At 39.4% G+C, this 24317-nt stretch overlaps 1 protein-coding gene across 4 annotated transcripts; it reads left to right on the top strand.

The window, feature by feature from the left end:
- The first annotated feature begins 7469 nt into the window (after positions 1 to 7469).
- Positions 7470 to 22926, top strand: ppfibp2a (PPFIA binding protein 2a). 4 transcript variants are annotated; one of them, XM_086175201.1, is made up of 22 exons: positions 7470 to 8053; positions 9320 to 9406; positions 10270 to 10383; positions 12045 to 12176; positions 13802 to 14095; positions 14357 to 14449; positions 15084 to 15195; positions 15729 to 15790; positions 16442 to 16520; positions 16684 to 16811; positions 16932 to 16999; positions 17086 to 17146; positions 17394 to 17505; positions 18139 to 18253; positions 19360 to 19488; positions 19765 to 19915; positions 20018 to 20129; positions 20334 to 20422; positions 20514 to 20636; positions 21027 to 21152; positions 21293 to 21481; positions 21571 to 22926. In XM_086175201.1, exons 1-22 carry the CDS (start codon positions 8006 to 8008, stop codon positions 21787 to 21789), a joined length of 2643 nt encoding a protein of 880 aa, XP_086031327.1. In that variant the 5' UTR covers positions 7470 to 8005; the 3' UTR covers positions 21790 to 22926. The 4 variants fall into 4 exon arrangements, with proteins under 4 accessions (XP_086031327.1, XP_086031330.1, XP_086031328.1 ...); XM_086175204.1 differs by lacking the exon at positions 13802 to 14095 and having other exon boundaries at positions 21571 to 22925; XM_086175202.1 differs by lacking the exons at positions 7470 to 8053; positions 9320 to 9406; positions 10270 to 10383 and adding an exon at positions 11030 to 11167 and having other exon boundaries at positions 21571 to 22925.
- The last annotated feature ends 1391 nt before the right edge of the window (positions 22927 to 24317 follow it).

The following is a 24317-nucleotide window of genomic DNA, read 5'->3' as shown; positions in this document are numbered from 1 at the left end:
CTTACTTTGTGATATGATTATCTGTCACCGCCTTATAGAAAAAACATCAGTAGTAGCAGAATCTGAATTGCGTCTTTCCCCCAAAGACTATAAATGTGAAAATATTTCACTCGGCTCCCTCCTGTTGCCACATGTAGGGGCTCTCACAGACTTTATAAAATTTATAAATTAGAAAACCTCATTTAGACTTACTAACTGGCATGTAAATCAAGGGGATCTGTGCCTGTGGGCAATGACAGAAGGGGCACTGTGTCTCTGAGAAGATTTCTTTATCTTTGGATTTGCCTCTGATTATTACGGCCACATTTTTCCATTTGCGATATAATAATGTAATAATAGGAGTGTTTTCAATAATTATGTTAATGAAAGCATTTATGTGGACTGGACTTTATTTAGAGAAAGGTAAAACAAGATTATGCACCTTCTGAATTGGTAATAGGTAAACCTTGTTCTTCTTTTGGCCTCAGTGTTCAAACTAAAAAGATATTAGAAATATTTTTCAGGTTTAACAAATAGGCCAAGGCTCGTGATGATGATACTCATCGAAGCTATGTAACACTCTGGAATAGTCAGGGGGGAAAATGCTCGTCTGGAATCCAGCGCATATGTGTATGGGCTACAGGTGCAGAGCAATTCTGTTAAAGAAAATGTAATGACAGCCGAGACCCCAAAATTTATAACAGCCACTCAGCTGCCCTGTTAATCCAGTTGTGAGCATTTACAATGTGCCCTACAATCTCTTATGAAGAAAAAGCATATATTTGAAATTTCAAATGTCTACTTTTGTAAAGTAGACATAACATTCTGTAAACAGATAGGATGTTTTGCATATAAATGGTAAGTAAATTTGGTTTTCACAGCTCTGGCGTAATTTCAATTAACCATTGATTACCTTGTATTTTGACAGTATTTTGTCATTTGGGCAAATTGCTTAGATGTCCACTTATCTTTACTCCTTTGGAGTGATAATGAGGTTTCAAGTGATTTGTTGTTCTATATGTATGCACTTCAAAGTTCTCCAATGCTGATGTAATAGGGTCTAATTAGCTGCTTGAAATAGAGACAGCAGATTTGTATTACTTTAAAAAGACTTCAGAAAAGTGCAGTTTATTTGAGATATTAAATGTGAATGTGAAGGACAAAATGAGTATGAAGTCTCTCAGTGTGAAATTGCAGTGTCGAATTTGCAGATGGGGGTAACATGATACATAATGAACACACATTTTGTCATTGCGCCACCTGCTGGTATGAAATAAATTGCAGTATTCCCAGACGTGATGTTCCGATTTACAGCCATTTGGACGGATACACTGTCAAAAATATTCTTATGAGATTGATGGTGACCTTTTTTAGATAATTAAGCATTTCTTCCAAAAGTGTGGGTGTTGCCAGGTGGTGAATTTTGAAGCACGACATTCTGAGTGGCCAACTCAAAATCAAACTTAACACATCTCATATGATTCTTGGCCTTATAACATTGATAGGCAGGGATTTGCAGTTTACCAACCAGAGGAAGCAGTGTAACAAAATACAATTACTGCAAAATTATTATCAGGATTCTCCATGCTCTTATTTATTGTTACATTTGTTATTCATGACTGAAGGGCTTGCATTTACTGTATTTATAATTACAATTAGATATATTTCAGTGGTGCAGTTATTACTCTTCACATATACGTTCATTAAGGGCTCTGATTTATTTGATAATGTCTCTTTTCTTGATTTTTTTTAGCAGCAAGAAAGAAACAAATGAATAAACTGGAAAAAATCCTTTTAACGTGACTACGGGCCAATGCAGAATCACTAAGCACTGTGCAACTGTTCTGCCCAGTATAGAATATATTTGGAGAAAAACAAAGTATTGGGGCTGGCGTGGTGCAGTTTACTAGAGCAATCGTCCTCTTAACGGTTCGATTCCCAACTCCTCGAAGTGTTGTTGAGCAAGACATTGTACCCTGCTCCGCTAAATGGCTGCCAACTGCTCATGGTTCATCTACGATGGGTTAAATGGAGCGAGGAATTTCCTGCAACGGATTTATAAAGTATAATAAATAGATAAATAAATAAATAAATAAATAAAAAGAACATTAAAGGACTGAGCCAAACAACTAGGTTAGAACATTAAATAAGCAAGAGTAATGTATCTCACTCTGGTCTCAGCCCATTTACTTAATCACAACAGCATCGCGAAAGTTAATCAGTGTGACAAAAATAAAGGAGAGTGCAGGGGGATGACCAAGAAGAAGAAAGAGGAGTGCTGGATTTTGAGGGGGAAACAAATTTGATCTCATCCTCTGCTAAGGGTTTCTTTTCATTTTCCAGTGTCTTGCTGTGACGTCAGTGCTGTGTGAGGGATTTATAAGAGAACAGCGTAACCTCTTCCACTGTGCTTTTTTCGCCCATCCTCGGCATGATAACAGGTCCCATCAGCAGGGACAGAATCTGTTCAGAACAAATCCATGAAATGAGCATGGATAGATGCCACATCTTCAGAAAAACCCAAAACCTCCAACTTCTTGATCTCCACTCCCTGTAGCCTCACCGTTCCACCCCAGGTTCCTTTCATTCACACATATAGACTCTGTCTTGCTGCGACTAATATTCATTCCTCTTCTTTCCAGAGCATACCTCCACCCCCCCAGATTTTCCTCTACCTGTTCTCTGCTCTCACTACAGATCACAATGTCATCTGCAAACATCATGGTCCATGGAGATTCCTGTCTAACTTCATCTGTCAGCATGTCCAATACCACTTCAAACAAGTTGGGGCTCAGAACTGATCCCTGATGAAGCCCCATCTCCACCTTGAACTTCTCTGTTTCCCCTCACCACTGCATGACAGCAAGCATGCGTGTCCTGCACCATTTTAACATACGTCTCTGCTACTCCAGACTCTCTTGACACCGTGTTATATGCTTTTTCTCTGTCTACAAAAATGCAATGCAGCTCACTCTGGCCTTCTCTGTACTTCTCTAGTAGCTCACTTCACATAAGTTATCCCATGTTCCTGTCTTTTCTGGAAAAAAGTGTTCACTACAGCCATTTCCATCCTTTTAACAAAGTCTACCGCCATCTGTCCCTCTGTGTTCCTATCCTGTGTACTAAATCTGCCGATCACTTCTTCATCCCCTCTATTGCCTGTACCAACATGCCCATTGAAGTCTGTACCAATTACCACTCTCTCATCTTTTGGGATATTCTGCATCACTTCATCTAACTCATTCCAGAACTTCTGTAACTCACATCCTACCTGCGGGGCAGAGCCACTGAAATCATCGAGCATCACACCTTCAATTTCCAGTTTCAGACTCATAAGTCTATCTGCAATTCTTGTCACCTCCAGAATATTCCTAAAAAAACTCCTCCTTCAAGATAACTCCTACTCCATTTCTCTTCCAGACAGTACCATGATAGTACAGCTTAAAGCCTGCTCCTAAGCTTCTAGCCTCACTACCTTTCCACCTGGTCTCCTGGACACACAGTATATTCACCTTCCTTCTCTGCCTCATGTCGACTAACTCTACCTTTTCCTGTCATAGTCCTGATATTATGAGTCCCTACTCTCAGTCCCAGACTCTTGCCTTTCCTCTTCTCTCTGCTTCCGAACATGCCTTCCTCCTCTCCTTCTTCAACCCACAGTATCCCCAATTTCCCTGTGGGTCATCAGTACCAATGGCGGTCATTGTTAACCTGGGCCTCGACTGATCCGGAATGAGATCAGGTTCGATTCGCATGTTTGGTTTTGGAAAAAGTTTTACACCGGATGCCCTTCCTGACACAACCCTTTGCATTTATCAGGGCTTGGGGCCTGCAGAGGGAGACACTGGCCTGTGCCCCCTCAGTGCTGGCTCAGGGAGAGACCAGCCTGTGCTGCCCTGAGGCTGCTTTAATTTAAACAACTAACGTACTGTTGGTTATTGGGAAACTCAGAACTTGAAAATCAAGAATTTTGTTTGTGATGTATTTTGTACATTCATTTGACTGTTACCTAGTGGATGGTAATGTTAACTTCTTTCACAGTATTCATATTAATGAGGTCCTGTGTGTGGGTTGAGTTTAAGATGATAAAGATGTGGATGCGACTGAAAAGAGTTGAGTTGTCTAGTCCCTTTAGTGATTGTCCTTATTTAAAAAAAGGGGGGGGGGGCAGAGTGAGAAAAGTCTTCTCAATTCTAGTGCATGTTAAGAAATTGAAAATAAAGCTGACTTTAACTATGTTTCAACTACATGGGTCATCACAGTGCTTACCCAGGGCCATTTTTATGAACCACCTAGTCTTTCTACGAACACTGTGAGAGCTCATTCTAGGCACAACATCAGACACACTCCCAGTAGGTGTTTGGGTCCTGCCAGGCCTTCCTTTCTTTCCATTTTTATTCAAGATCTCCATGGACTGGATTTCCAGGATTATCAGGGGAATGATTCCTGCCTGGTATAAGGCCCGAAGGATTGCTCCTCTGCTTCTTGTGAACAATAAGGTCCTCTTAACCAGATCGGCTTATGACCTCTGGGGCGGTTAAAGATGAAGTGTGAAGTCATTGGGATGATATTCAGCACCTGCATGTCAAAGACCATGGGTCCGCACAAGAACCAGAGGATTGCCCCCTCTAGGTAGGGAGGGAAGTACTGCACTTGCTAAACTGGAGTAGTACCTTGGGGTTTTGTTCAGGAGTGAGGGTGAAATGGAGCATGAAGTGGACAAGCAAATCAATGTGGAGTCTCTCTGTGATGCGGTTGTTGTATCTTTCTGTTGTGGTAAAGGGGGAGCTGAGTCATGAAGCAAAGCTCTCGTGTTACAGGTCTGTTCTTCCAGCTGTAACTTTTCAGTCACAACCTTTGGGTTACGACTGAAAGAGCAAAGTTTCAGATGCAGCGGATACTCCATTGCCACCACAGTGATGTAGCCGCAGGTAATCATTGTGGAATGAATGCGTGAACAATGAACAATCTGAACAATAAGGTGAATAAGAAGTACAGTATGAGGGATACTTAAATTTAACCGTAACACCACAGCATTATCAGGTCTAAGAAGGTTAGCAGTACCGTATTAGAAAATTAACGGTATTGATGAACATTGACAATGTTCAAATACAAAAGGTTAAATCCGTGAGAAGTTATGACATGATCTCCAAAGGTACTGACGAGCAGCACTTTGTCTACAGCTGCTTCTTTCCAGCTTCAGTGAGTATTTCTCAACAAGTCCGTCCTCTTTAATCAACATCAGTCAGAACCAGTTCCCTGTCAGACCACTTCTCCGCCCTAACATCTGTGACTTCAAAAAGAAAAGAACTGTGAACAAAAGAAACACTTGCTTTCTCATTGCTCCGTGCATCACATGACGGAAATCCGAAGGAAAATCAACTCAATGCAGAGGTATATGAAATAATGAAATGTAAAGGGAAATACAGAAATAAACAATTCTAAATATGACATTTGGTCACACATGTTGGAGAACACTCATAACTGTCATGCCTGTTTCCACAAAATGAGAGAAGGGTTTAAACCCCGAAAGCCACATTAGGGAGGACATTTACTTCGAAGTCTCTCAGATGTCGGCACAGCTGTAAAAAGAGCTGAGGGTGACATCAAAAGGGAGGATTTAGTTAGGCCCATCTTTCTAAACAGTCCCTCACTAACTTGGTTTCCATTTACTGTAGTCTTGTAAAAGCATATTCTGCTGTTCTGCTTAAAAGAGTGTGTTGTCAAGGCATCAAATGTCAGCCACATGTTGGTAGCTGCCTTGACCAGAGAGATGACATTATTACTGGTAAGTTTCTTTGACATGATCAGACCTAATTTCCTCCTCTCTAATTTCAGCACTTGCGGCTTTCCTCATTCTCAATGTAACCACCTGATTCCATTTTGTATGTATTTATATAGCACTGAAAGCATGTCAGGGTTTTTGACTTTTTTTAAGAAGATAAAAATACATGGTTGGTGGCTCAATCCAGGATTTTGAAGGCAGAAAGCTGTTTGAATTGTTCTTGAAGAGTAAAATGTTTTAATGTTTTGTCATCATGTACAAGCACTTAGTATAGTATCGTATAGTATAAAGAGAATATCATATCATGTTTTCCATTAACTTTAAACCTCAAATTCTGCCCTAATATATCAATCCAAAGCCCTTTCTTTTGAGTTTGTCCCCTTCCTTACCATGTATACATTCCCTGCAGTGTTGCTCGCCACAACATTACATTCTTTGTAAGTTTTGAACCGGGTCAGAAGACATGGGTCTATTAATAGAAGTGACAGTTAAACCTTTTGCACCCTGCTGCTCCTCCACTCCAGATGAATGATTATAATCGCTGACATTTACTGTCACTTAAACCATATAACGAATATTGCATCTATTAAGTCGTCTACATACATTTCTGGTTACCATTTGTAACTTTGATTTAAATATACAGTAATTCACACTTATTAAAGAACCACCTGTAAGACATTTAGCATATTGTGCAAATGGGTTGATGATATGATTACATTGTTTCTCCAAAGCATCTTTTGTCTATGATATTCATGTGGTGCTGGTCACTTCGAGTAAGCCTCCAAGTTGCACAATATTGCCCTCAACAGGACATTTTTGGAATTTTTGAAATCTGCCTGTTAGTTATCAGCTCTGTCTGATGTAGGAGGAAGTGTAATATTGTGATTTGGGGTAAAAAATGTCAATTACAGAGCTATTCCTGGGCTTTCTTTTGTATGAACAATGGGCAACCTGATGATGCTGCCTTGTCAGGATTACTGGAGTCTTGAAGGCTTACAGCTGCCTCACAACCTCGGTGCCAACTTGAGGGGCCCGAAGAGTGATGAAGGACCAGCATCTTTGAAAAGTGTGTCCACTAGTGCAGAGCAGGTTATAAAAAGAAAGGTGGAAAAAGGGGACCTTTCTTTTTCTTTCACTCCCACTTCAAGGCCTTCTGCACTCATATAGAGGTAGAGTTGCTTTAAAAACAGGATATGAGTCTCAGTTTGCAAGTCAATACCCACAGTGAAGTATAAGCACCGAGGGCTTCAGTTTAATCATAAAGTTTAGAGCATTCATTATTAGAGTTGACTATTGGAGTAAATGAGTCCATAAGGTATGCGATATGGTGATCTTTGATCCTGGCCGCCTCCTGGTGCCTAGTCGTCTTTTTTTCATTTTCAGCTGGAAGCTGGAGCTCCTGCAACTGCAGCGGTAATGAGATCCAGAGTTCCTGCTCATAGTACAAACAGTTGCTCACTTTTCACAATCTCCCTCTCCCTCATTTCCTTCGTCCATGCGCCCCTGCATTTCTCTTCATTTTTTCGGAATAATTATTTGTCAGTCTACGTTTACCTTCACTAAAGTTAACCAATCTTTTCACTTCCCTTTAAATGAATGTTACATTCCCAGTTACTGTCTTCTCCTCCCCTATTTCGTCATCTTTACTGACTTCTCCCTCGGCACCACATCTGACAAGCATGTGCTACAGAAAGTTTCCTCTCCCCTGTGCCCCTTTTTGTAAGCCCCTCAAAATTAGTTGAGAGGCCGAGAGGTACTTCAGACAGAAGAAGCAGGCAGAGAGAGAAGGAGATACAGCAGAGAGCAAAAAGAGTAAAGGAAAAAAAAAAGATGGGAAGAGATAATAATATTTGTAAACAGTTCAGAGTGCTTTGAAAGCAATACAGAGAAAAAAGAGAGAAATAAAGAAAGGAAGGAAGAAAGAATTTCAAAGAGTGGGGGAAAGTGAAGAAAAAAGAGAGGGAGCAGAGCCAGTTGGCATAATTTGAGTTATTGGGCTCAACTCTAAAAGTCTCTAGCTGCCCCAACTCCAAACCACATGGACTTAGGCCCTCTGTGCACTACAACGGCAGCATGGATGGTCTCTAAAGGAAGAATGTCTTTCAGGGAGACTGCAGCAGGATCTGTAGTGTCTCGCTGTGCACTCTGCTCTCCGTTCTTCCTCCTCCACCACAGCAGCACCAACTCTATTTCTGTTATTTAACATTAAGAGCCAGATCTGCTGAACAATGGACCTGCAGAATGGAGTATGATATTGACTTCTACAAACATTTCGCTTGGCTTAGAAAGGTAAGAATGCATTTCATGGCTTATAATGTCACGGTTTGACAAATTGACAAAAGAAAAAAAAAAACAAACTATAGCTTATTGCTCTCCTGCTGTGTTGTTGTCTTTATGTCATGATGGTGGTTGCCATGGCAGGTAATTTCGGAGGAATGCATGGTCTGGCTGTGAGTTGAAGATGTGCGTTGCGGAGCATGCAGTGTACACCATGTATAAATAAAAGCACTCTTACTCTTTTCCAACTAGTTTATGAAATACGTCACACCTTTTGTTTAAGGGTATATTGCTTTCTACTTCTAATTTTAAAATTTGTCTCGGAAAATATGGTCTCTAACCTAAGCATTCTGTCTGCGAGCTAGATGAAAAGAAAGGACAATTTTCATTACCTGCCATTCAGGAGTCCTCAGAAAACATGTTCATATCAGACTGTCATTAGTGCCTGAAGCATCCACTAGGTTATACTTTTGAAGGACATTTGGATCAATGCCATCCCATTTATACACTTGTCACAGATGGTAAACCACAATAAAACGCTTGGTTTGCCACAGGAACATTTGTTCAATCATTTATTGAGAATGCATAATAATTTGCAAATATATAAGCCATAGTTTGCTTGATGTACTTAAGTAGGAGACAAAACCTAAGTGTTTGCACTTTAAAACACAATCAGGGTTCAATAACTCATATCATCACCCACTTACATAAAATACCATTTGTACTGACAAAAGAATGCTGTTATACTCAAACACTTTCATAATGATAATAGATAAATCCTGTGTTCTTTGTTTTTTTGACTCAATGACAGCATAATAGTACGTAGCAATGATTGTCCACCACTTCTTAGTCTTGACCAAATATAGCTGAGCCTCCTCATAATGTTTTAATGTGTTTGCAAGTCTCGACTTCAAAGATATATCAGTTCATTTGGTTGAAATTTAACATTGATCACTTTGAAGTAGCTCCAGAATCTCTTTCTGCCAATCAGATTTTATGAAATGTTTTACAGAGCGTAATATGGTATTGGGCTTGGGAACATTTACACACTATGCACACCATTTACAGACATTGTAGGACATGTGGCTTTCGGCTAAGAGTGTGTGCGTGTGCGTGTGTATGTGTGTGTGTGTGTGTGTGTGTGTGTGTGTGTGTGTGTGTGTGTGTGTGTGTGTGTGTGCGCGCCCGCGCAAAGAAAATAACACTTGACAGACTGGTGAAGCTATTATGTATTAAATATGTAATTACAGACTTTAACAGTTGACATTTATTCTGAAGGTGAACCCCCATTCATCTGGCCACAGTGAATCCTATCAAGACCGCATTTCACGCCTTGAAGGAGACAGGGAGTCACTTGTACTGCAGGTAATATTCTCATTATCACTATGTAACTTAGTGATTGTTCATCACCTATTCATTTATCAATATATTTAAAAGCGCAAAAACAGACGACATTTCAAGATTAAATCTGTTTTTGCAGTGCAGTGGTAAAGAGAATGGACGAGGGAAAAAGTGGATCAAAGGGCACACGCAGGGATTGTAAATGTTGCAAAATCACTCAGATTCTATTTAAGTCAATGGGCAAAGTACAGTGGTAACAAAGCCTGGGCTGGTCTTATTAAAACATGAATATCTTACTTTGTGCATTGTGTTGGTTTGTGAGGCATGTTTGTAGGTGCGTAGGATACAATTCCCTGAACTGCTGCACAAGAGCTTATCTCTGACAGGTTGAGGCTAGCACCACAGTGTGCTGTAGCATGTAGGTGTGTGAGACAGCAGATAGCCTGTTTGCTTTGCCGGCTTCATATACAACTTTGGGGGCGTGGGTGGGGGGGGTACTATGTTCATATGCTTGCACAGGAACACAGTATCCCATTGTCTCTGTAGAATCTCATTTAACCCACGGTGCTTTAATAAGCGTTAGTTCTATCTCAAAACAATGTTCACAAGTTCTGGCAAATCAGAAATACCGGCATCCAGAACTTGTTTGAACAACATGACTGTGCTGAGTCCACTGTGTTGCGTTATATCCCAAGTGTGAAAAGTGTTCAGCTGTTATTTTGTTTCATATTCTAGAATACTTAACACCATACACTATTTACTTGGAGCTGGCTCAGTCCTTTCTAAAATCCCAAGCACTTCTAAGCATGCCAGAAATGTAATTCAAACATCTATAAAATGTATTTCTTATGGTGTCATCAGTTCATCTTTTCTCCACAAACATGCAGGTCAGTGTGCTTACAGACCAGGTGGAAGCCCAAGGGGTAAAGATCTGCGATCTGGAGAATTGTGTTGTGGAGCATCGACTGAAACTCCACTCTGCAGAGGAGATGCTTCACCAGGTACAAAGCTATGATCAAATGCTAAACTTGACCCAAAGTCAGACTAACCCTGACTTAACGAAAACAAATTATTTTCTTCCAATGTTTTTCTCCATTTAATGAGCTATAACTGGCCCCAGAAATTGGAATATGGCTCCTCTCTGCAGCTCATAAGCTGGAGAATGTAACAGGCTGACTTCTGCTTCCTGAGGAGAAATTCCTTTCTAAAAATTCCAGTGTATTAAACTGCAAATTACCTTGGCAACCAAAATAGTTAAAACTCCTCAACTCATACCAAGACAGTGTCTCAGAGTTTGCGCAGAGCCAGGCTGGTCTGTCTGGGCAGGTGATTACAATAGCATTCGCCACTCCCACATGTTTTGGTTGATTTTCTTTAATGTCTTTCTCTGATGTAGTAAAGACCATATCTTGTTTTATTACAAGATGTGAGAGTGATTCTGTTGATGAATGATCCCTTTCTCTTGGTCATCAACATGCAAACACAGACACTATATGGAATAAAAAAGGAGTGGCAAGGCTGGCAAATGAGGAAGGCAGGGACAGTTAAAAAGGTGGAGAGATGGGAGGGAGAAAGAAGAGGGGTGGTGCTCCTCGCAGAGTTTGAAGTGTATGTCTGAAACCAGTAGTTGTATGCCTTTGAGTAAAATGCACCTCTCTGCAACTTAAGACTTTGCTAATCTTCTGAATGAATTAGAACCGCCAGATTGAGGGAATGTTGCGTCCATGGAGAAAGTACACTTACTTTTCAACATTGGCAGACTGACACTAGAGTGTTATGAAGCAGGTAATACACTGAATAAATGCTCGTGAAAAGAGTGTAATTTCTGCTCAGAGATGGCTGCTTCTGATTGTCTTGCTGCGAGTTTGAGGAATGAGTCTTTCAGCCTCTGGTAAGAGTTATTTCTATCGTTCTTAAAATGTATACGTCGTGCTGTATGGGTGCAGTGTATCAAAGGGCAGTCAGCGCTGGTTTCTTAGAGACACGGTCATTATGAGGCTTTGGACCTGAGCCGTAAATCTCTTCCTGGTGACAGGGCTCTAATATTTTCCATGCGCCCTTGAGAAGAAGCCCAGATATTTTCCAAAGCCAACGTTATGAACTGGTGTGTCCATATTCGCCGGGTTCGGATGCTCATTTCTGGATGTTAAGTGATATAACACCTGTTTGACGTGAACCAAATTAGCAATACATCTGCCTGCATAGTCTGGCTTAATTCTCCAGGCAGACGGCCATGGTCTATATATAAGGAAGGAAGATGGTCACAGAATGGTGGAAGATAAAGACAGTATTTTCACGTGGCATGAAGTTCACACGAGCATGATTGTTAAACTTTGAATTGCATTTCTTTTTTTTAAATTTTTATTTAGAAGCCTTTGCATGGTATTGATCGCTCCCGCTCCCTTTTTCTCTCACCCCTCCCTGTCGAGTTCTTCAAGTGAGCTGTGAAATAGGCATTATAAATAGTGGTCATGGGTTGTGTATATTTAGCTACCCAAACAGCTCCTGAAACCAGTGGGTTTGTCCGAGGGGACTGTTAATACAGAACCGGTAGCTTGGTGAGCCTCGAGTGGGTACGCAGGGACAGAGTGGTTTGTGACAGTAAAGGCATTGTTTACCGCTATCTTATTTACCCCTCTACATATCTGTATGCTGATGACAGGAACTCCTGCATAGGACGTCACTGGAGAGCCAGAAGCTAAGTCTTATGGGGGAGGTGTCCTACCTGAAGCTAAAGCTGGCAGACATGGAGGGAAAACAGAGCAATGGGACTGAAAGGCAGCACAAAGCAGAGGTAACGTAGGGCTCCATAGAGCCAAATAGTTAGTGAAAGCATTTTTTTATTATTGTTTTTTATACTTTAATCATTCATTATCTAATACACTCATATGTATGAATGAGACTGCAGTTCATCTTTATGTATTTAAAGCCTATGTAGTCCAACTGGGTTGATTGTTGGACAGCACTAGGTGGACTTTATTCGGTTTTCTTTAAGCCTGTTATTAAAAGAGCATTTCATTGAGTATATTTTGAGGGTAGACCTTATTTAACCCCACCCCCCTTGCACTGTTTACAAAGTTTGAAAGTCAGGAAACTTTTTAGAAAGTTAAGTTTATCCACACCAGGGACAACGAGAGCACATACAACAATTTGCCTTATATTCTGAGCCTTAGTCAGCTTCTGATTTTATGGAAGCCAATAAACACTTTTTGAAGGAATGGTGAAGGACACGCACCAAAGCCCAGCTTCTGTTAGTCTTGGGGAGAATCTACGGGAAAAACGTTTCAGAGGGGGGTTTAAATTTCTCGTCATTTTCGAATGAATTATGTATTTACTTAAGCCTCATGCGATAACTTACTAGTGCAATGTCCTGCTCGTGACCACTGTGCAAAATGGAAAGTTTTTTGTGCAGCACCATTACCAGACAGGATACTGAATTGTATGTTATTACAGTCAAAATACAACTGGTCAAAGAGCCTTTGTGTCCTCAGGTTAAAAGAGTTCAGGCGTAGAGCTGGCATGATGGATGCTGGGACTATATGAGAGTGTATGTCTAGACTTCACATCCAAGAGAAAATTATATCTGGTGGTTAGGTAATTCTAAGAAGTGAACTCTTTATTACAGTAAGAGCACTTATTAGAATATGTTCAACTATGAGACATTTAGGTTTTTCTAAGCAAAAGGAATAGGCACAGATGTGTAGAAAATTTATGACAGAGGCAATGGTATTGTTGTGAAATCATAAACAATGGCCCTCTATTTGACCCCATAACAGCTGTTTCAGATGAGGAGAATGGGAAATATTTCCTTGAAGCACTTTTTAAATCTGTCTTGTGCTGTCTGTACCAGACAAATATGTACACACATCTATGCATGTTCACTCAAACAACACGTGGACCCTTCCTCAGTTTGGAGCCAGTAAGCTCCCTGATAAATTTAGACATAGAGGCACCCAATATCATCTGTCATATCCGCTCGACTGGATCCCATGTGAGACTTCCACAGTCCACGTTCTGAACATAACTCTGTTGCTGTTTACATGCGCTCTTGTGAATTGGTATGAGAACCTCAAAAAATCAGAAAACTACTCATCCAGTTCCATTATTAAATCTTTTTTTCCTTGTGAGATGATTCTGTAACAGGCTCAGTGGGCGTGTTTAGAGAAAACTAAAAAAAAACTGTATTAATGCAGGTTCAGGATCATTACAACATCTTGCTTTTGGTCTTAAGACAAATTACCATTTAAGAAGTTCAAAAGTCAAGGAATGCTTTTAATATCGATCAGCTAGAGATGAAGCTGAATTTAAAAAGGCCCTAGTATAGCAAGGTGGAGCAGAAAAAAATCCACATATACATGCACTGACAAGTCCCTTCCCCCTTTCTAAACATTTCTCTAAATTTTCTCTTGAATCCAACAGAGTGTAGTGAATTTTATTAGTGAGCTGCAGGAGCAGATTTGTAGGTTTCAGAAGGAGATCAATAACAAGATCCAGGAGAAAAAAGCCTCTGCGAACCCAGCTGACAGTGACGGCTCTCCGGTGGCGTGCACCGCTGGGTCTGCCGAGGACTCAGACCCTGACCCGCAATGTGAAAGTCCTTCTGTGGTGATGGGTGATATAGCGGAGGCTGCAGCCGTGCCTGATGAGAATACACACAACCTGGGAGAATGTAGCTCAGACCCAGAGCAGCCATACCACTGTGGAGAAGAATGTGTAGGCACTGCCTGCTGCATGACTTCTGATGTGCACAGCATGTTGTGGTGTATAATTCTGATGTTTAAATGCAAGTAAGGCATATCGTCAAGACAGAAAAATATAAATGAAAAAATAAAGAGTACCTCTTATGAGTTAATTTGAATATATAAAAACAGTGTGCTACATGCATGTTACAAACATCAAATCCATATCTTCTGTTAACCCGATGGTTCCAGCTAAAAAGTGACAGACATGCTTTTGTCATCCCTCTTGTTCTAGAATATATACAAGGAGCTCAAAATGCTCAAGGACAGAGTGGAACACCTGGAGGATCAGAAGTTGCAGTATGAGAAAAAACTCAAAGCAACAAAGGTGAAATTTAGCATTGAGACTTGGGGTGTCTAGACTCTCTGCAATATACACATCACTGCCCAAATTCCACTGCTAACCGTCCACTCAACTTTCCTAAATGCTATCCAATCGGATGTTCCAGCCAGTGGAGTGAGTCATTCTCTCTATATAAACACTCATTCAGGGACAACAATTTTTCTTCACAAGGCTATCATTTTTTTGAAAGTATAAAGTATCATTTATTGTGTTCTAGGTTTCTTATCTCTCACACTGTATGATCTCCTGTTCTATTATCTATCTTGATGATTCTACATGATGCACAGTAGTGTCTGTGTCTGTCTTGAATATGTTTTACTTTTCACCCCCCCCCCCCCCTTTAGCACCCTAAAGCATAATAATTAGAGAAGTAATCACACAATAATTGTCAGAGTGGAGATAGGATAATTGTTGATAAATTGTTAAAATTGCTGACAAGGGTATCCATTTACATGCAATTAGAAACCATTTTAGATGGTTCATTATAGTTCTCTGTGTCTCGAATTTGTAGAAAGAGCTGCTACACTTGTAAACAGATATGATTAGACCTTAGAAGTTGTGCAGAACTATCTGTTTTCCTACGCTAAATTAGAGATTATTCTTTATGGGGCATCCTCAGGTCGAGATCAGCGGCCTTCAGCAACTCCTTCTTAGCAAGAACGCTGAGATTGAGAGCTTACACACTCAGCTGTTGGCCAGGCCTTCAATTTCCACAGAGAGCTCTGAGAAAGGTAAGAAAAGCACTGACAAACTTGACAAAAGCTTTGCTCTGAGTAACCCCGTCTGATAGGTAACACAGATAATTACTCTGCCATGCATTAATTGAATTGTGACAGTGGTAAGGAAAGTCTGTTTTGGCCCTAATTAACCTGTCACATCCTGGGATTTTTATCTTCTCTTTTCAAAGACTTTCAAAAGGGAAAAGCCAAACGCCACGTCTGAGCCATGACCGCACTAAATAATTTTTCCTTTTGCTCTTAGAGACAATTTTGTCAAAATTGCTTCCACAATTTCTCAAAAATATCTCTTGTTGTCACTTCATCAATATGAAGACTTGATGAAGGACTGCTAAATAGAAATGGCTAAATTTACTCTTGGTGGCGGTTAAAAAAAGATGCAAAAATAATGCGAGTGAAGCCAAGCGTCTCACTTGTGTTTTAAGTGTTAAGAATTTCAATTGCACTCATGTATGCATGAAAACCTAGCCACATTTTACTAATGAGTTCTATACAAACCAGGAATGAGGATGTGTTTCTCTTTGTAGACCAGGAGCTCCAAAGGCTTCAGAGTGGAATGAAATCCCTAGTAACAGCAAATGAAGAAAAGGTGAGCTTTCTTTTTGCTACAGCTGTAAGTAATTATATAACATGGGTCAACGTGTGTGTTTTCTTCACTTTCCTTCAATGTGCAATGCCCTGCAAGCTTAAAGAGGAGCTATTATCACTGCCTTTTAAAGGTTAGACGGTAAATTTTTTTTTTAAGTTATTATTTCGCAGAGCTACTGGCTTCCAACCATTTAAAGCACAGAGTAGCTTTTGTTTCCTCCCATCCGGCGATTCTGGACCTTAAAGACTTACAGATGAAGGTCCACATGTGGCAGGCTCCAGGACGCACATGCACACTCACCCAAAGGAGACACATTTCAAGCATAAGCCATATTTAAATAGGCCTTGATCTGCCAAGCCTAATTTTGGAGAGAGGTGCAGTAAGAGGACCATGGCAAAACCAGACATGGGCGCTACTTCAAAAAACACACATTGAGCACAGCTGGTTACCACAACTGAGCCTTCCGGGCCTGCGTCAATCCACTCCCTTGTTATCCTTTTGATGTAAACAACATAGGGTAAAAGGGACACTTGTATGGCACTACAGACAGTAGTGCACGGCCGAAGATCTTCCCTGTTTTCCGTTAACATTAGATTAGCATCTTAATTGGATTTTGTTGACTTTCAACTCCCTCTGCTTCTAATACTTAAGGACAGGCATATTGAAGAGCTGACCCTGCTCCTGAACCAGTGCAGGCAGTTCAGAGAGCTCTCTCACAACACACGGCAAGGTAAAATCAGCCTTTCTATTCCTGTACTTTCTCCCTCACTGGAATTTGAATTATTTTTGATGTAGCATTTGGATCAAATAAAAGCCAACACACTTCCTTTCATGACAGAAATAAAACACAGCTACAGTTGGGGGATACATTTGTCTTCCATTTGTTACCGCAGCTCCACCTGCTGTCCGTTCACTGTCAAACGGAAGGACCAATTCTAGCAGCAGCAGTGAAGAAGAAGAGCAAAGCCTGACGAAGAACACCGACTCTACCAGCGCAAAGTCCGAGGATGTAAAGTCAGATGTGGGTACAAAGGATCAAGCAGATGCCAAAGATGTTATAAGACTATTTTAACATAGTTTCAAGTCCGTGTCCCCCCCCCCCCAGCCTCCTTAACTCTTATTGCCTTTTCCCCTACCCCAGGTTTCCACAAACAGTTCTGCCTCTCAACAAGGATCTCTTTCATCAGCCCAGAAGGACAATGATTGCAGGTACTGCAGCGCTTTGCTATTTTAATGGCATCTTGAGCACATTAGGCTTGGCTGTTACTGAGATAATTGTGGTTTTATCTCCTCAGAACAGAAGCACAAACTTCTTCGAGTAGCATGAATGACATAACAAATGGATCACCGCAAAAGGTTTTTGTATAATTTTCACTTTAATGTAATAATTTGTCTTGTATTTTGAATGATTGTGTCTATCACCGCATACTTACATCATTAGAAATCATTAGAAAGGGCGGTTGTTTTTACAGATCATTTGGACATTACAGCAGTGCAATTCACGTCAGTGATACATTTATCGTTGGCAGTTTTGTATAACCTCTGCTGCCTTATTCAGCTGAATGTAAATGTATTGTCTGTTACTGCTTTTTCCTTTTCCCAGAGAGACACCAGAAGTCAGACACTTCCTGTAAATTCCTCCCCAACAGAGAGCCCCAGTGAAAACCAGAGCGAAAGGTCTCCAGATGAGACAGATGAGAAAGACTCCGGCCAAAGTAAGTCCAACAGAAATTAACTCAACCTTTATTGGTCGTCAGACATTGCTCATATTTGGGGCAAACTACTCCCCTTAAAGCAAAAGACCAGCGTACCTTTGATCAGGAGTACTTGCAGTGGCTTTTGACAGAGAGGACTGTCGGATAGCCTTTCTAACCACACAAACCTTTCTTGTCGCTCTGATTTACCACATTCATCTCAGCCCTTCCCAAACTCACCCTCATAACCAGTTTTAACTTCAGCCCCACCCTTATTAATCATAGCTGTTTTGTGCTGTAGAGCACAGATTCGAGGATGTGAAATGCACTGATCACACCTTATTAAAGGAGCATTAAGTTCATGGCCTGTAACTACTGTTCCCTCTCTGGAATAGCGGCATTGTCCAAAGGCAGAACGCTATGTGAGTGCTATTAAGATTTCTCTTGTAATTGAAAAGTGTTTTGCTTGACTCTTTTTAGCTAAATACTTAAATACTTTCAAAAGCCCCAATTCAACTTGAATCTAAATGAAAAGATTATGAAAGAAAAAACTAAAAATGGAAATAAAAAAAGCTCATCATTACTTGCTGTCATACTATTGGAGTCATATTTACAGGAAAAGTACTCCTACTGTTATTTATGTTACTTTTTCAGTAAAGCAGGAGAAAGATGATGACTGCCCTGGTTTGAAGACACAGTCTGGTCAGAGAGCTGTGGGCTCACCAGAGTACATGAAGAACAATCGGAGCCTCAGAAGACTCTGGGGAAAGTGAGTGTGAGAAAATATCTGACAATCATGCAAAAGTAATACATCAACTCCGTCAGGAGGCGGTCTCAAAAAGTGTCATTACAGGTTTGAGGCCTCAAATTTGGGCTTTTACATCACAAATCTTCTGTCATAGTTGTGTAAGATGGTGGAAGTCTTAATGGAAATACTTGTTTCTAAGATTGTGAAAACACAACACATGCATCATCCAAAGTCATGAATTATGCAGCCACAGATCATTTGTTATGCTGATGACTCACTGAAATTAACAAGTGAATACTTGCATCACGTCAATCTGTTGCAAGCAACAAGATGGATAGAGGCAAGGACCGAATGATGCCGATCTCCTTCAGTCAATATTTTATTTATCTATTTATTTATTTCATTAAACTATTCGCAAAGTTACTGTGGCTGACCTAGAAATGACCTCAGTAAGCTATATTAAGAATACATTATTCAATTAAAGAGCCAGTTGTAGTTGATCTGTGAACTTATACAAAAACTTTTCACTAAATTATGCTGAAAGATAAATGACTAAAGTACATTTATGTTGCTAAGGTTGTAGTTTGTAATGGTGCTGCACTGTCATCATCATCCTGAGGCATTTCTTATATTTTGGTGAAAGTGTTACATATGTGATAGGGGTAGAATATGAAATATAATATAAAAAAAAAAAATAACTGAAAAGAAACATTGAACTGACTGGTGAGAATGAGGGGAAAATGTTGCCAAAGAGTAATTAAAAAGGCAAAATGTTTCCATTATATACAAAGTTACAAAATGTAAATAATATGGATACTTGAAAATATTAAACATGGCCCTTCCAAATAAATCAAAATAGCAATTTGACTTGCTGGCTCTACGGTGAGTACATATTTTAGCAAAGCAACACATAAAGCTTATATATGAAGTGTATATGTATACACACACACAAACACACACACACAAACACACACACATGCACACACAAACACACACACACCCACACAAACACACACACACACACACTCACACACACACACACACACACACACACACTCACACACACACACACACACACACACACTTTTTTAAATTGATTATCTAATATTTATTCATTTCCTCTGAAGACTTAGAAGAACCCAGTCTGGAGGACTCCAGGGAGCAGATCAAGAAGCCGGTCCATTTAGAAGAGGGGGCTTGCGAGCAACAGCAGGTCCTAGACTGACACGCACCCCTGAATCGCATGACTCTGCATGGTAAGTATTGGTGTGCCTTTTGCTCACTACTTGTTTCATTTTCTTTACTGAACTATTTCTTTCAACAATGTAATAATTACACTAAGATATGTTGAATGAATTTTTTTTTTTTTACTTTTTTTGTTATTATTGTATGTTTTTTTAAGTTCAGAATGGCCAAATCAATAGTTAATCATTGGGGATTTCCCTGACAAGACCAACCTTAGTTTTCAGTGCACTTAAATTACAATGGACAAGCAAATTGACTTGAAATTTCTCCTTTTATTTTCATATCAGTGATATGAATATTCCATTCAGACAGTGGACCAAAGAACAGGTGTGTAGCTGGTTAGATGACTATGGATTGGGCCAATATGTCAGTCTCACTAGACAGTGGGTGGAAAATGGACAGACCCTGCTGTCTGCTACACCTCAAGACTTTGAAAAGGTGAAAAAACATAAGAAGGCAGTAATTGTTAATTTATAATAAAGATCTCAATGTAGGTGAAGAAAAACACACTGAATGACCAAATGACCTTACTGACCCCAGGAAATGGGAATGAAGAATCCCCTGCACAGGAAGAAGCTGCAGCTTGCCCTGAGGGCATTTACCACTAAAGTTATTGAGAAGTCATCAGAGCTGGACCACATCTGGGTGACACGTAAGACATTTTCATATTTGTCATTCTATCCTGTTTGATGTTATTGCAAAACAGTGGCAAACATAGATCAAGGAAAAAACAGTAAAGTATAAAGTAAAAACAGTAAAGATAAAGTAAAAGCACACACATACATATACATATATATATACATATATATGCATGTGTGTGGTAAAATGATGAATACAAATATTGTCAATTTTTTAGGGTGGTTGGATGACATTGGTTTACCTCAGTATAAAGACCAATTTCTTGAAGCCCGTGTAGATGGTCGGATGATACAATACCTTACAGTGGTAAGAAATATAAAACAATTTGGTATGTAATAAACTTGCATGCTCACCTATATGTACAGATCTCACTTGGGCTACTTCTCTGATTTTTCAGAATGACCTCTTGACTCTTAAGGTGACAAGCCAACTTCATCATCTCAGTATCAAATGTGCCATACATGTCCTTTATGCCAACAAGTTCAATCCCAACTGTCTTAGACGCAGGCCTGGAGAGGAGGTAAGCCCCAAAAAGTGAATGCTTTATGCTGCATTAGTGTGAATGAATTACTCATGCTTTATCTGTGTTACAAATAAAGTTGTTCTCATCTAATCATCATCATCTCAATTTATTCCCTTTGAAATGGTCTCAAGGAGACTGCTGAGATTTTGGAGTTCATTACATAAATTGCCCATAAGAGGGAGACAAACAAAAGGACACTAAATCCTCAAATCCCATTACAATTAATATTTTCACTGATTGTTTTTATTTTTAAGGATATTGTGAATTTAGTATTTTCGATCTTTTTAATCTTATTCATTCATTCATTCATTCATTCATTCATTCATTCATTCATTCGTTCATTCATTCATTCATTCATTTATTTATTTACTTATTTATTATTTTTAGAGACAACCATCTCCTTCTGAGGTGGTACAGTGGTCCAACCATCGTGTGATGGAGTGGCTCCGAGCTGTGGATTTGGCTGAGTATGCCCCTAATCTGCGGGGCAGTGGAGTACACGGTGGGCTGATAGTGAGTACATTCTGATCTTATTTGGAATCTTTATGAGATATATCAGCATTAAAGACTTGAATTTGTTTGACATTGAAGACAAAAATTTGCCTGGAAACAAAAAAATACAATGCATGATTTTTCATTGTGCTCTTCCATAGATACTGGAGCCACGATTCAGCTCAGAGACTTTGGCCTTGCTGTTAAATATTCCTCCGCAGAAGACTTTACTCCGCCGTCATCTTGCCACAGCCTTTTATACACTAGTAGGGGCTCAAGCTACGCAGGAAAAGCGAGAATATGGCAATGCTACTGGCCATGTTCCTTTAACTACCACAGCTAAAGTGAAGGTAAGAGCCTCAACGGAAATCAGAAATTATTGCAGCTGTTGCAAAAATGAAATGATAATTACTTTTGAATGACTTTTTTATGTTTGCAGCCAAAGAAGCTGGGCTTTACACAATTTAGTCACCTCAGAAAGAGGAAGCCTGATGAATCTGCAGACTATATTTGTCCCATGGACGGTGGGGCAACAATGAACGGGTTTGCTCGCCTGCCCTCTGCAGCACTTCAGGGCATTAGCCCCAACATCAGCCCCAAAGCTGAGAGGCAGGAAGGGGACGCAAAGCTCTCACAGACAGCAATAAAGCATAAGTGAAATAGAAGGTAGAACTCTACCCTCTTCAAGCAACTCTTCTCTCCTTTGATTATCGTATTTAAGTGGTCATAAACTCCAAGTTTGGTGGATATGCTAAATGATTGAATGTCCAGTGGACAATATTAAATCATTTTGATGTATGAAAAAATAATAATTTGAGTTGTATCTCTGAAATGCTGTAAGAAAAATTGTCCTGTGTAAAAAAGTTACCATGAAAGTTGCTTTCTGCATTCCTTTTACCATAGAATTCCAGTCCTTGCTCTCTTAAACTCCATACATTTTCCTGACCACTTTGTATTAAAAATGTCTGTAAATTTTATTTGAATAGCAATGGTCTTCTCCTACCCTTGATCTGAATTGTATCTAAATTTGACACCACTCACTTTGTTAAAGCATGGTTGTTTTTTGTTCCATTTCTGTGTGACTGACAAAATGATTTAAAAGATCAAATTAATTAGATTTTTCATGATACACTCTGTATTCCTATTACTATTATGCCTTAAATATAATACAAGAATGCTGCCTGCAAGGATTTAATATACCAGATAAATGGTAAATCTTATTGGAATCTGCTGAAAAGAAAATAACAGGGAAATCATTGCTTTTATTTTAATTCATCCATGATTAAATGCTTAATAATGTATCTGAACACCTGTATCAAATTTACATATATGCCATATTCAAAAGTTTAAATGCCTTCAGTGTAATTTTGTCTTAATCATTAAAATGATAATAGCACCTGTTTTCTTAACGACATAGAAAAATCCTGAAAAATCTTTTAATCCTGAGGACGGATTGAGGGATCTTCAACGAATGGTAGAGTAAAGCCTGTCATCTGCTGGTTAAAAAGTAAAACTGCACCTGCTATTGATTGCATCAAGGATTTCAAACTGCACTAAAAGTGGTAGTGGAAAAGGAACAAACTGAAGAGGCTTCTTTAATACTGTTGACTTATTCTGAAGTCTGTAAGTTCATTTTCTCTTAAAATTTTCAGTATATAATAAAGTCTTCTTAAACAAACAAACTAACTAAAAGTGCTTGTGTCCAAACACATTGCTTGAAAACTCTGTGACAAATAAATTTGCAATTTTCAATCAATTTGCAAAAGTCGTACCAAGCTTAAGCAGCTGGTAAGCCATGATATTTTTCTTCCTCAGTTCTCTCCAGCACATACTGTAACATATCTCTGTGTTTTGCAGCAGCTTTACCACATGTGATAGAAGAGAAGCAGACTGAAAGCATTTCATGATGTGACCTGTAGGTTATAGTCAGATGGAAGAGTAGTGATTTTATATAACATTTAGAATATTTTCCCATAAATCCACTTCACATTACAGTCTCTGAACTGTTAAGCACTCACAGTAAACAACAAAAGCCTAGGCAATAAATGCATGATTATTTCACCCCAGCAGAGTCCCAACATATAAGTGTCTGAATGGGTTTTGTGTGGGCACACTGTAGGGCAGTTGTAAACATTTCTGAATTAATCTCTATTAAATGAAAAAATATATAGCAAAAATACATTCAGCATGACATTCCTAGTTCACCAACAAGGAAAATTCTGATAAATAATTTCTAATAGCAGGCTTGTCAAGAAGCTGATAAGCCTGTAATGCTGCTCACCGAACTCCCATTAGGGGTAAAAATAGGAGAAGCCCTAAGGATTGAGACATTATCTGATGTTGATATACTTGACTTATAATTGCAACACGAAAACATGAGCAGAGACACGCGTGTATTCGCGCACGCTCAAATAATGCACAGTTAAAAGTAACATTGGAGAATATGCTTTATCATTAATGGCCAGTAGATGTCCCTGTTGTCTGTAGAAATGCCTTAAACCTCTGCACCAAGCCCTCAGCCGGTAAGTATCGCCGATTGTGTATCAAACTAAATATATTTAATATGTTTGATCTGTCGGCATTTCGTTCTCGTGAGAAAGTTATTTTACTATTATTTTGCTATTAAAAGCAACAGTTAGAATTTCCCAGTTCTCATTTAGTTATATAAGAGAGTGTGACTACATTGTTTTAGGAAAAGATGTCACATTATTAATCAAACACTGGGCCCAGACTAACAGTCTGTTGTGCAGGGGCGGGAGGTCATAGATTAATAAAACAAATCAGACTGACAGACAGACAGAAATGGATTAAAACTAAAACAGCTTAAATATGCTTCTTTTTGATGTATTGCTGTTGATAATAAAGCGATTACTTTATCAATTATGCTGAGTTTATTTTGTGTGAGTTGATCAGCATGCATGTATGCATCTGTTTAGAGATGATGGCATTGTTTATAATAGTGCATCTTTTCTAATTTCACTAATGTGACACAGCCTTCACTTGCTGACAGTTTAATAGCTATTATTTGTGTTACCCTCTCTCAAACCGCTTAAGCAGTAAATTGCTATGCACAGAAGAATGTGGTATGACTGACATTTTACCTTGCAATATGATATCTATTGTTTTAATTAAGTGAAAGCGATTGTGACATTTATTGGTTTTCAAGCAACTTGTTGATGGCAGAAT

The sequence above is a fragment of the Fistularia commersonii genome, chromosome 27 (genome assembly GCF_037954325.1).
Source record: "Fistularia commersonii isolate RoL2024-O1a breed Wild chromosome 27, RoL_Fcom_v1.0, whole genome shotgun sequence".
In the NCBI taxonomy this organism is placed as follows: Eukaryota; Metazoa; Chordata; class Actinopteri; order Syngnathiformes; family Fistulariidae; genus Fistularia; species Fistularia commersonii.
The sequence above is the reverse complement of the archived record's forward strand: the minus strand, read 5'-3'. Positions and strand labels throughout refer to the sequence as shown.

What these genes read in the sequence shown, in the direction of transcription:
- ppfibp2a (XM_086175201.1), top strand. Translation starts at nt 8,006, where the DNA reads ATGGAGTATGATATTGACTTCTACAAACATTTCGCTTGGCTTAGAAAG. An exon ending in AAAGGCAGCACAAAGCAGAG is followed by an intron (nt 12,177 to 13,801) that starts GTAACGTAGGGC and finishes TGAATCCAACAG; the next exon opens with AGTGTAGTGAATTTTATTAG. An exon ending in CTCTCACAACACACGGCAAG is followed by an intron (nt 16,521 to 16,683) that starts GTAAAATCAGCC and finishes TTGTTACCGCAG; the next exon opens with CTCCACCTGCTGTCCGTTCA.